Here is a 13,750-nt window from a genome sequence, read left to right on the forward strand (position 1 = left end):
GAAAATATGGAAGTTTTTACCTAAAAAGCTGGAAAGTATAGCCACAGCAGAAAAATATTGGAACTTTGATATGGAAGCAACTGCAGTTTCCTAACAGAGTCCAACACTGACCATTACTGCCAGTACCATTTGTTCAATAACAAAGTACAGTATTAGCCACCATTTTTGGTAGTTCCTTCCTTCAGAACTTTCTAATCTTTAGATTAGAAAAGATCCTGGGCTACATGCTACAGGTACAGAGAGAGATATAACAGTCTCTTGCTGAAGCAGCTAATAATCTAGTAAGGAGCTCACAGTCTTACTGGGAGGTTTCAAGGCTAACGAGATAGAAAATCAATGTCTTAATAATATTAAATGCACAATAGGCCTTATTTTTTACTTCAATTCTAGATTTTATTTAAATTATTTCTCCTGAAATATGAATCTTCTACTTCACAGTCACTTTCTACTTCATGAAAAAAATGAGCCTTGGAAAACTGCTCTTTAGTTCACAGCAAGTATTTATCCTATAGGATTAAGTTGTGTTGTTCATCTCCACCCTTACCCCTTTCTTTCTTACCTCTGACTGACGCTTTATAAGGGAATTCTTCTCTTCCAGCAAGCTTGTCAGTTCATGAAGTTTGAATTGGAAGTCACTGCAACTTCCTTCTCTTCTTGAAACATCTTTTTGGTAGTGGTTTAACTGAGTCTACAGATTTAAAAAGAAATAAGGATTATTGTAATACTCATTTACAAAATAGGTAACTGAGTTCTAGAAAGATTGACATAAAGTCATACAGCTCGTTATGAAATGGAGAGCAAAACACCAATATTTATAAGCATTCATAAAGTTTTATGAATATAAAATATGAATTGCAATGTCAATTAGGACTTTCTCATTTTTTAAAAGTGCCTTTACTATTTAGGGCTAAGCATTACCTAAGTAAAAGTCCTAGGCCACAATGATTAAAATAAAGCTGAAAAAACAGGCACTTCAGATTCCTTCAAGTACTAATTAAGGAAAACTCAATAACAATAACAAATATTATATTATGATTTGCATTTCACAAAATATTCCTCCTGCGTGACTTATCTCAGTTTTCACAGCAGCTTTGTGCAGCAAGTATTATTATAATCTTCATTTACAAACAGGTACATGAGATCCAGAGAGGATAAATGATGCAGTCACACAGTTAGTGAGCAACACAGTCACAACTCCAAGACAGATCTTCTGACTCCAAATCCTGTCCATTTTCCTCTTTACGACATTATATTTGCATAGGTGACTGTTAGATTAAAATGTTATTCATAATATAGGGATGGAAAAGATGATGCTGGTGAAGGAATTCTGCTAGAAAAATCAGTAAGCTTTTGGACAAATTATATATTTCACTTTTATTTTCAGTAAAAATTGTATATTGGTATTGGGAAAGAAGAATCTGATTGGTTTTTGCGTTAAAATATTTAAGTATCTAACTACACTTAGGTCTCAGTTAATTAAGATTCAGTTTGACAAAATTACAGTATGAAGCAATGTGTACTTATTCTCACAAATATCACCCTAATTTTGATGACAGTAACAATTCGACACTTTTTATCCTTGTGCTTGACAACATACTTGCTGTGTATCATCCCTCAAAGTCAAAGGAGGATTTTTATGAACCCACTGTGACTTTGCTGGATAATCTCAAATGTTGCTCTTCCCTGCATAAACATGTTTAGGCAAGATCATAAAGGGTACCCCCAAAAACAACAAAAAATAAATGAATAAAAGTTAGAAACCAAAACCCTAAATTTATCTTCTTTTGCTTTCCTAGAGAAAATTAAGCTAAATTATCTTAAACAATTTAGCAATATTCTATACACTGTAATATGTATTTAAGCAAAAAGTTCTGTGTCATATTCCTAAAACTCTACCTTTAGTTGATTTATCTTTGTAGCTTTAAATTTAAACCATCATTATCTTATTAGAAAGTTTTTTCTGACCTGTGTATTATTTATGCAGTGTAGAATCAACATACCCTTAGCTTGCAGATCTCTCTATCTTTCTCCATTCTTAAATTTTTTACCATCTCCATGTAATGGTTGCCAATCTCATCCATTTTAGCCTGTAGCCTCAGGCCTGTGCAAGTCTCAGAAACCTACACAAGACAAAATAAATTTCTGTAATTTGATTGTTATGGTAGAAATGCATATTATATCACAATACTATTAGATGAAAAAAAGATGATTAAATAAGATATTAAAATAAGGAGAGCAACTTTTTAGGAATTGCATTATATAGCTCAAATGGCAGTGAGATAAGACCTAACCTGCATGTGAGATCATCAGAAAGCAATCCATGTATTTTCTCAAGATGAATAGGAGATTATACACACACACACACACACACACACACACACACGTGTGTGTGTGTGTGTGTGTGTGTTTTACTATTGCCAGTGCTAGGATTGCAGAGGCATAACTAATGAATAATATATATAACAAAATTTTAGTACCTGTATTCTAAGATTTTTATTTTCTTGTTCTAAATTACGCTTACAATATTGCAGTTCTTTTAGTCTATATTCCATATCAGATAGTGTATGTCGAAGACAGAGATTGCTTTCTTCCAGTGCTTGGCATTTTGAGGTTGAGTCTTGAAGTCCTTGCTTTAAAGAAGACAAAAGTAAATGAAACAAGTGCATTTTACTTTTTGGGGGAGAGTGCTCTTTTAGTTGAATAATTCAATGAAATAAAGCAAATATTTTTCTATGTCCAGTTTTCTTACATATTTAACTTTAAATGGTGAGTTAAATAAGCTGTATAAGATATTAGATTCTTGCCTCTAGTCTGACTTGCCTGTCTTTAATAAGAAGGAATCAAGACTAGATGAATTTTCAGTGTACCAATTTAGCAATCTGACTCGTGCTCTTTGACAATGCAGTACCCTGCCATCTAGTAGGCATCAAAATGGCCACATACCTGATTATGTAACAACTGTAAACTGAGCAAAAATTGTGGACCATCATGAGAGAAAAGATTAGGAAGGGATCAGTCTTAGAGACTCACTATAATTTCTTAAGAATCCTCTCTGCTCAGACACCTGGAGAACATTTCTAAAGTTCATTCATTCATTTATTCATTGCACAAACATGTGTTAAGATCTACAAAACTTTTTTATCAACAATGTGAACTTAGACTTTTAGAATTTATACAGTTTTTATCACCCAACACCAATAATTGTGAATTGTATATACTTTATATCTAAAATACATAAGGTTATGTGCTTTTCTATGAGGATTTTCAGTCACTGGAAATACCCCAAATCACTGAATTCTCATATGAACAAATTGTTCCATCATATTTTAATTGTGTCTGGATTTTATATCATAAGTCCAATGTGCCAGTAATTGTACATATGAAAAGCTATCAGTCTAATTTACTATCAATGAAAATATAACTTACCTGCTGTTGGCGATTATTTGCTCTCACTGATGCCAAGAGTTCTTCATACTCTTTTATTTGAGTTTCTTTGAATGCCAAGTCTTTGTCAAGGTTTATCTTGTCATTTTCCAGTAACTAGAAGCAAAATAATTTGTTATGACTCAGAAGTATAGAAACTTGTCAACAATCACATAATACAAAGACTTGTTTAGACTGGAAGGCTTAACTAAGCACTTGTTTTATTTATAGTTTATTAATAAAACAGAATTCTTTAAAGTTAAGCAAAATACGGAATCTAGAAGGATTGAAACTTTAAAAACCTGCATTGAAAGGGATACTTTGATGGGCTGACTAATTCTAAGTGCAATGAAGCAGAACCTTCTGAAATATTTTAATGTTTTGCCCCAATCTACAAAGACTCCTTATTAATCCCTGCATGTAGATTTTCAAAGTAGATTATAGCTGTGTTCATCAGATCGCAGAAACAAAACATCCACTCCAATGTCCTCAAGAAGTTATTCACTGTATGGAAAGTATTCTGAAGTATCTAGCTAATGGCACAAAGAACACTAATTAAAATAGAGAACAGAAAAGGTTAGTTCTTTGAGAAAGAAGTTTTCAAGCATTCAAAGAAATTCAGAGTATGCTTTCTTACTACAGAAAAGGGGAAATTCCCATTCAATTAGTTAGATTTTTCTGATTTTACAAGCTACTTCTTGGCTTTAAGAATTAAATTACCTTCGTGGTAAATTAAATAATGAGTGCACACAACTTTTTTTCATTTTTACATTACATAGCTCTTTTCTCCTCTCTCAACCCCAGTTAACTGTTTCAAGAAAATAACTATGTCTGGGTAAGCATAATATTGTGTTGTATTAAATTTTAAAACGGTAGGCTGAATTCTTTGATTTCTACATTAGGAGGTTAGGAACTGAAAGGTTTTGGAAAGAAAAATCAAAATAAATGTTACTGTCAAGTCATTCTGAAGATGTCCAAGCTCCTCCCGTATGTTACTGAATGTGGACAACACTAGCCGGAGTGATTTATCGCACATACCCCTCATCTAGAGGAAGAAAACAATTTATAGTTTATTTGTACTAGTGTTTAAAAATCAGCAATATAAGTGATAATAATAAGTAATACAAGCAATATAAGTGATATAAGCAATTTTATAAACAGTTTTTGATATAGGAATATTAGAATACTAGAATAGTGATACAGGGCATTTTGTCAAAAGCATGCATAGGTAATTCAAGCAACATTCCTGAGGAGATCATAGCTATGTGATTAGAATAAGGGTCTATTATTTTTCCCATGATGAAGTATCATCTTTCTCATAAGACAGAAATCTATCAGCAAATTCTCAAATTTACTCTTATTCTTTGTTTAAAGATTAGAAAATATGAAGCAGTCAACCCTTAAACAATAAAATGTATCTCCCTAAATGTGCTGCAAATGCATGGATTTTGTCTGAGGTGAGAAGAATATAATATTAAGTCAAACTTTGAAGTATACAAACATATCAAATTTTAAAGAGGAGGGGGAAAAATCCTTTTCAGTAGATTAAACTTATTTCTTCAAAGAAAAATGGTTTACAAACCAGGCAATTTCCATATATAGAAAACTAGAGAAGTACTTTTCCCTATTCCTCTGCTAAATATAACCAAAAGTCCTGGATGTTATGTATAAAATAAATATAAAATGATTCTGAAAGGTGAAAAGAAGGCTGGTTAGGAACACTGGGACCTGAGAAGTGACAACTGAAGTGAGTTCCTGGGTTTTCTTTTTGCGTTATATATCAGAATGGTTTGGGGAAAGCCAGTAACCCAGAAACATCAATGGATACAGACAAAAAAGTCCCTAGAAAAACCTGCTTTCTCTGAATAAAGGACCGTGAAAAGACCAGCCTAGCAAGGTAGAGGACTTTCAGATAATAACCAGTCTACTCCAGACAAATACCAAATGAAAAAATCTTCAACACTAATCTCACCTAAGCCATCAAAGGCCAAAAAGGGAGCCTAAACTTTCCCCTTCAAGAGGTTCTAAAAGGATGGATCGACACTATTCACCAGGTTAGTGTTAGGGAAGGCAGGGTGGGGAGATGGGACTTTCATCCCTACTGGGCAAAGATGAGACCTCAAGCACTGTAGTTTGCTTGAGAATATGAAAGGAGCCTAGGCTTTCACCTTATCCAGCAGTAATGAGATACTGCTCTACCTCCCTGCTGGGATGATATCAGAGGATTCCTAGTGGACAGTCAGGACGTTGATCACTACCTAATGGAAATGAGGCCACTCACCTTGCGGTGTCAGTGGAGGCCAAATGGAGGACAGTAGTGAGGCACTCCTTTCTGTACAAACTAGGGTGATATTAGTGGGGGCCTAGTAGAGAGCCACAATTCCTATCCCCATCCAGGAGGAAACAAGGAACTCCTCCCCTGACCAGTGTCAACAGAGGTTAAGTGGGGAACCTGGACTCCCACCCCCAGCTGGTAGTAACCCCCACATCCTCTGTCACGCCAGCATCAGAGGAGGACTGATAAAACAGAAGAATTGAATAAGATCCAGGGTCATAACATAATACTCAAAATGTCCATGTTTCAATTTAAAAAGTCATAATTCCAAGAACCAGGAATATCTCAACTTGATAAGAAAAACAATTAAAGGTACCAACATCATGGAAACAGAAATGTTAGAGTTGTCTGACAAGGATTTTTTAAAGCAGCCATAATAAAAATACTTCAATAAGAAATTGCAGAAGTAAATTAAGAAATAGAAAGTCTCAGCAATGAAACAGAAAATCTCAGAAAAGAAATAAAAGATATAAAGAATAACTAATTGGAAATTTTAGAACAGAAAAGCTCAATAAATAAAAAGAAACAAAAAACAAAAGCCTCAATGGATGAATTAAAAAGCAGAATGGAGAGGACAAAGCAAAGAATCAGTGAACTTGAAGACAGAACAATAGAAAGTACTGAGTCTGAACATCAGAGAGAAAATTGATTGGAAAAAAAACTGAACAGTGCTTTAGAGACCTGTGGAAATATAACACATATCTAACACGTATGTTATCAGAGTCCTAGAAGGAAAAAAGAAAGAGGATGGAGATGAAAAAGTATTTGGAGAAATAATGGCTGAAAACTTCCCCAAATTAGCAAAAACCATAAAAATACAGATTCAAGAAGTTGAGCAAAATCATAACAGAATAAACCCCCAGAAAAAATATGTCCAGACAAATCAGTCAAATTTCTTAAAACTAAATATAAATTCTAAATCTCCAAGGCAGCAAGAGAAACCTTAACTATTAGGAATAACAATTCAAATGACATTAGATTTCTCATCAGAAACCATGTAGGCTAGAAAGAGTGGCACACTGTTCTTAAGTGCTGAAAGAAAAGAATCATTAACTGCAAATTCTGTATCCAATGACAATGAAAATATCCTTAAGAATGAAGAGGAAATGACATTTTCAGATGAAGAAAAATGGAAAGAACTTGTCACCAGCAGACCTATCCTAAAAAAAATGGCTAACAGAAGTTATCTGAAGAGCAAGAAAATGATGAAAAGAAGGAATCTGGAACATCAAGAAGGAAGAAATAACTAAGTAAGCAAAAATATGGGTAAATAGAGTAGGTCTTCCTTCTCCTATTGTGTTTTCTAAATTATATTTGATGATTAGTGAAAATTATATCACTGATGTGGCTCTAAATGTATGTAGAGGAAATATTTAAGAATAATATGAATGTGGAAGGTAAAAAGAGATGAAGAAAACAACATTTTCTACAGTTCACTAAACTAATCAAATATTGACAACAGTACCTGGGACAAATTATGTATATATAATGTAGTGCTTACAGCAACTACTGAAAAAGCTATCCTAAGAGAAACACTCAAAAGCACTAGAAGTAAATAAGAATGGAATTCTAAAACATGTTTAAATAATCCACAGGAAAGCAGGACAAAGAAAACAAAACAAAATAAAAATAGTCCTAAAATGTCATTAATTACAACTTCTTCTAAATACACCAATTAAAAGACAGAGCTTGACAGAGTGAGAAAAATAAATGACCCAACTGTGTGTTTTCTACAAGAAACTCACTTTAAGTATAATGAAAATTAATGTATATGCATATATATATTAATATATATTAATTTTCATTATACTTAAAAGGGGGAAAAAAGAAATACCATGTAAACATTAATCAAAAGAAAGCACAAGTGCTATATTGATATTAGATAAAAATGACTTCAGAGCAAAGAAAATTACTAGGGACACAGAGGGACATTACATAATGGTAAAAGTGTCAATCCACCAAGAGCACATAGCATTCCTGAATGTTAATGCACCAAAGAACAGAGCTACAAAATGTATGAAATAAAACCTGATAGAACTGAAAGGAGAAATAGATCCACAGTTAAAACTGAAGACTTCCTTACCCCTTTCTAAGCAGCTGGTAAAATGAGTTGGCAGAAAATGAGCAAGAATATAGAACTCAACAACACAACGTCATCAACTGAAGGATCTAATCAGCAACAATAGAACACTCCATCTGACAACAGATACACATTCCTTTCTAGTGTTCATGGAACATCTACCAAGATAGAACATATCCTTGACAATACAACAAAACTTAACTATTTCAAAAGAATTAATCTCATATGGAGTATGTTCTCTGATCACAATGGAATCAAATTAGAAATAAATAACAGAAGGACAGTGGGAATATCTCTAAACACTTGGAAACTAAACAGTGTACTTCTAAATAATCCACTCAAAGCAGAAGTCTAAAGGGAGATAAAAAATACATATAAATTAAAGAAAATGTAAATACATATCATACATTGTGGGGCATAGCTAAAGTCATGCTGTGGATATTTATAGCACTAAATGCTTACATTAGAAAATAAGAGAGGTGTCAAATTAATAATCTAACTTCGTATATCAAGAAACTAGCCAAAGAAAAGCAAAATAAACCAAAGCAAGTAAAGAAATGAATACAGACAAGAGCAAAAATCAGTTAAAGTGGAAACCAGAAAACAAGAGAATATCAATAAAACTAAAAATCTTGTTCTTTGAAAAAAATCAATAAAATTGATAAACCTCCAGCAACTGATGAAGAAAAAAAAAGAAGACACAAATTACTAGTATCAGGAATTAAATAGGGGATAATAATACAAATCCTCCAGACATTAAAAGAATCATAAGAGAATACTATGAACAACTGTATACACATAAATTTGAGAACTTAGATGAAATGGGCTACCTCCTTGAAAAACACAAACTACCAAAACCACCCAATATAAAACAGATCATGTGAACAAACTGATAACTATTAAGGAATTGAATTAAAAAATTTTAAATCCCCTTCCCCCATAAAAATCTCAAGGTCCACATATTTTCACTTAAGGGTTGTATCAAAAGTTTAAAGAATTAATACCAAGTCTATAGAATCTCTTTCAGAAAAAAAGAAAAGGAAGAAATACTTCCCAACTCATTTTATGAAGCTAGTATTATCCTGACACCAAGACCAAAGAGAATACAAGGAAAGAAAACTACAGACTGGTGTCCCTCATAAACTTACATGCAAAAATCCTCAAGTGTTTTTCAAAGGAATAGGCCTTGAATGCACGTTGGATGGACATCCTCCCACCAGAGATAATACCAAGGATGTTTCCAAGACTGAGGTTCTGCAGAGCATTTGTGTTCCTTACTCCACTGTCTCTTTAAAATACAGACCATGTGCCACTAAAAATATTTCATTTATTATTTCACAGATATGACACCAGATCCAATATTTGATTGACCAACAAAGCTTTGAGACCAAATTTCAAACTTAGAAATTGGCCTCACTAGACAAAACTAGATTATCTTCAGAATTCTTTCTTTCAAACGTGTACTCTTCTTTTTAGCCATATTTCCTTAGCATCTGTCTTGATCTGTCTCTTCCTTCACTGTAGGGGAATTTACTGCTCTAGTGGCCTCTAGCCTTATCCAATTCAAGGAAAGCAAGACATTGGCCTTTCCATCTTTCACTGTAGAGGGTAGAGTGGGAGGGGTAGAAAATAGAATGCAGAAGAGGAAAGCAAAAGCCATAAATTAGAGTCACATTGTACTACAGCAGTGAGAGAGAATAAGAGCACTCCACAGCAGGGAATAAGACAGAACACTTTCACAGTGCTTTCCTGAATACTAGTCATGCAATGCTAGTCTTTGAGGGTCTGACCAAACTCTAATGGAACCCTTGTTTAATCAAAATATAATCAACTCTTGTGAAACAGGATTTTTATTTGGAACTTTATGTTCTTAACTAAGGAAAGCATCCTAGGCTCGCAGTTTGTTAGCTTGACAAACTTGACCCCACCTCACCTGCAGAATATAGCGAATTTGCTGTTTTGTAAACTCTGACAATCCATTAGGAATCAAGGATTCAATGTCTTCCGACTATAAGAAAAGACAATTTATCCATTGAACAGATATACATTGTATTTTGATCTTCGGGTCAGCAGTTCACACAGACTTCTGTGCAGCAGGTCATATTTTTAGGGACATTGAAAGATTATTTCACTTTTTGCACAATAGTTACTTCAAACTTCATTTCTAGCCTTATCAGTTCTTGGTTTTAAAAAATCAATTATATTACATACACTATGGAAAGACCCCTGAATTCCCGGCATCTTAGGAAAAAGCTTTGGGCAACCAATCAGATGTTTCATTTCTATTTTTTAAAAACAGCAGTTTAAAAACAAAAGGATGGTCTCTTAAATCCCATTAAACACTTTATTTCAGTGTATCTTTTAACAACTGGAAGTTTTGTTGGGTCATAGATATGCCATTCTAGGAGCTGATTTTTTAAATAATGAACATTTAGGGAAATAAAATAAAATTAATTTTTTTGAGAATTTACATAAAGCAGTGGTGTCTCTTAAAAGAATATGTTGCCACACAACACTAAGATACTTCAGCTAATTTTAAGTGAGAAGCTGAGTTTAAGCCAGTATGTCTTAAAGGCAATCTAAGACTTATTGAGTTATTTTAATAAAAGCAGGGTATTAATACACTGGAAATAAAGAAAAATTAGCACTAAAGAGGCCATTATATTTTTGCATTACATTGAAAGCAGTTCCTTCTTTATTTGATGACTTATTCCATTAGAAGTAATTATTAACAAAATGCACATATATAATAGAACTAATACTTGAAAAATAAAACATTTCAAGCTGCTGGCTATTTGGTATGGGGCATACAAGGTTCCAAAATACATTAAAACTAAAATTGCTATTTATTTAGTTAATATATATTTCAGTTTTCTAAAGCAAACAGTATGTGGTCAGTGAAATTTTACATATTCTGATAACCAAAGACAAATTTAATCATAAAGTGACAGCTGATAAAACATTTTTGTATGAATGATTACTTTTACAATTATTACTTGTACAGGCATTACAAAGATACAAATGGTTATATCATTTTAAAGGTGAAATGATCATTATTTATTTTATTAACCTGTGTTTCCAGTCTAATAAAAGTACCAAACTAAAACAATATTATTACTGCAAATACCAGAATCTGCTTTGTTCTCAACTATATTTGATTTTCAACTATTTTTGCACTTACGTGATCTGTAGACTCAAAGTCCTGTTTGCTGCAAGAAATGAAGGAAAAAATAAACTTAGGAAAATGTGTACATTGATCATATAAATTCTAGTGTTCCAATATTATCTTTATAATATACATAGTAGCACCAATTCAATTTATAATCCAAAAGAAAATGTTTAAACTAAAATGACACTTGACAAAATTAATTTTCCTGGAGCTAGCTAATCTATTCAAAATAAACAACATCCCAGTAAAAAAAAACAATAAAACGTACAGAATTAGTTACTGTCAACTATTAGCATCAGTCCATTGTGGCTGGATTTAGAAGTCCTTAGTGCTTGGCAATAAATGCCTGAACGAATAATAATAATAGTTGTTCTCTATTTCCATCTTCCTTTTCTCTTTGTATTGCTCCCTTTCAGTGCTGATTCCAGCTTCTCTCTGCAGTGTCTCCAAGTTATTCATACCCTTTTTTTCAAAATCAAAACTTGCACGATTGAGTAACTCACTCATTCTATACTGTAATCTATATGACACTGGCAAAGCTTAAAGTGTATTTGAATGTTTACATAGGGACAGAGCCTTAAATATAACCAAAATCCTAGTGAAATAATAGAATTTCCGACATAAAAAATGAGGGCTTGGCCATGAGGATTGGAAGGCCCTTTGTGGAGCCATGTTACATAGGCAAATGTTACAAGAGACTTGTTGGTGATTATACCAGTCTGATACTTGCTCCTTTGGGGAATGGTGAAAGCTGGGAAGTTGTGATGTTGTCAGTGGCAACAGACAAGCCTTTATTTTTGCCTCCTTGTTCCCTCTGCACTTAGTCGAAGAACTGGGCCCAAAATACATATGGTGAACATACTTCTCAAACAAAAAAGCAGTATACATGTTCTGACAGTAAGACAGAATCTTTTAAAGTAAGACAGTCTTAGAAAATCATAGGCATATGATTACCATATCTTTACTACAACAGAAAAGTGTTTTAGAAATACAAACTAGTACACTAGCTTTACCTTCTAAGTACTTATGAGTAATATATTGCTTACAGAGATATGTGGGTCACTCACTATACAAAACCTCTTGCATGCATTTATAAAAAATAAACAAGCTAATATGGAGAAAGAGAACTGAAGATTCCATTTCCTGAGGCATGACTGCATATGTGCAGTCATCTGTATGTTTATATGTGGTATTTCCTGTGTTGCCCAAAATAGAAATTGTGAGGAAGACCTAGTCAAAAAATAAAACATAAATAAATACCTTCTACTGTACTAATATTTTACTTAAAATAACTTCATGAGCATATTGGAAATTAGAACAAGTTAAAAATATGAATCACAATGCAGTTCTAGCAGTCTTTCATTACTATTGATTGGAATTATCACAGTATTAATAGATCTTTTATGTTTAAAATTCCAGTTCCAATACTAACCTAGTACACATGTACCTAGTTACTTCTTTCTATAAATAAGAAAACATAAAAACAAAACAAGGAACATTCTAAAGCGCTTAATACTGGAATTTTTTTAAGTAACCAGAATGGTTTCATGAGACAACCTTTCTTAATTCTGACCCTGCACACACTCACTGCTGAGTTGTAATTTGGAAAGAGAAGAAAAGTGAGGACAAAAGGGGAGGGATAGGGTGTAAACAAAGAAAGCAGAGCAGAAAGATGGAAAGATCAGTGTGGTTTACATGTATTCAATACTGGGGAATGGTGGCTAGAATTACATTGGGCAGAAAAAAAAGGAGGGGAAGCTCACTATATACCATCTCATCTCCTAGGAGGGAGGGGATGTAACAAGGAAAAACAAAAAGGAAAGAAAGGAGGGAGAGAGGGAAGGAATGAAGAGAAAGAAACTGGCAACCTTCTGAAAGAAACTCTTACGCACCAAAATTTTAAGACCCTCTTCCTTTTGGAGTGTTTACTAATGTGGAGACAGTAGTTGTCTGTTTCCTTATTGGTATTTGTAGCTACTCTAGGAATTACATTCAAAGTTTTGCAGTGCTTAACTACACGTTTAAGTCACCCATGGAAATTTATCAAGACACCTCAATGAGAGAAAGTTGTTTCAAAACCCAGGATTACACCTTTACCTGGATGATCCTTGTGTAATAAATTAAATTCCTTCGTTCAGTTACTTTGTCTACTTCTAATCAGTATGAGAATAATAAATTTGAAATATGTTTAACTCTTATTCTATAAACCCTTATTGAGAAAACTTTGTCTAGGCTATGTGCTCTAAACTGTTTTGGGGCAATGCAAAACGAACATTATCTTGCCCTGTACTTCCTACAAACATAATGGTTCTGAGGCAAAATTTGAACAATGTAAAGTTGGTCTAAACCTTGTGACCTTTTCAAATTTGATGATCCAAAAAATATGATTTAACTTGTGTGCAATATCTTAAACAATTTGGAGATGCATAACCAGTATGGAAATGTTAAGTGATTTGCCTAAGAAGAAAAAGTTCTGAGAGTACAGGTTCTAGTTCCAGATTTTGCCACTTCGGAGCCTTAGGTAGGTGGTTCTCAAACTGGAGCATGTATCAGAATCCTCTGTAGGGCTTGTTGCTGGGCCATATCTCCAGGGTCTGATTCTGTAGGTCTGTTTCCAAATTCTCATATGATGCTGATGCTGCTTGTAAATGCACACCTTAAATCATTTATTACTTATAACAAATCTATGAGGTAAGTATTATTATTATTATCCCTTTTTATAGGTGAAGAAATTGAGATACAG

At 33.4% G+C, this 13,750-nt stretch overlaps 1 protein-coding gene across 1 annotated transcript in view; it reads right to left on the minus strand.

The window, feature by feature from the left end:
- POF1B (POF1B actin binding protein) overlaps positions 1–13,750 on the minus strand; it is a 95,460-nt gene that overhangs the window by 19,515 nt on the left and 62,195 nt on the right. The window contains exons 8-14 of the mRNA XM_036929995.2: positions 11,020–11,047; positions 9,772–9,846; positions 4,376–4,468; positions 3,427–3,540; positions 2,478–2,630; positions 2,001–2,120; positions 560–688 (exon numbers count right to left, since the gene is read on the minus strand). Of these exons, the coding sequence (XP_036785890.2) occupies positions 560–688; positions 2,001–2,120; positions 2,478–2,630; positions 3,427–3,540; positions 4,376–4,468; positions 9,772–9,846; positions 11,020–11,047 (712 nt within the window). The remainder of the gene's footprint in view (positions 1–559; positions 689–2,000; positions 2,121–2,477; positions 2,631–3,426; positions 3,541–4,375; positions 4,469–9,771; positions 9,847–11,019; positions 11,048–13,750) is intronic.

This window comes from Manis pentadactyla, chromosome X (assembly GCF_030020395.1).
Source record: "Manis pentadactyla isolate mManPen7 chromosome X, mManPen7.hap1, whole genome shotgun sequence".
Lineage (NCBI taxonomy): Eukaryota > Metazoa > Chordata > Mammalia > Pholidota > Manidae > Manis > Manis pentadactyla.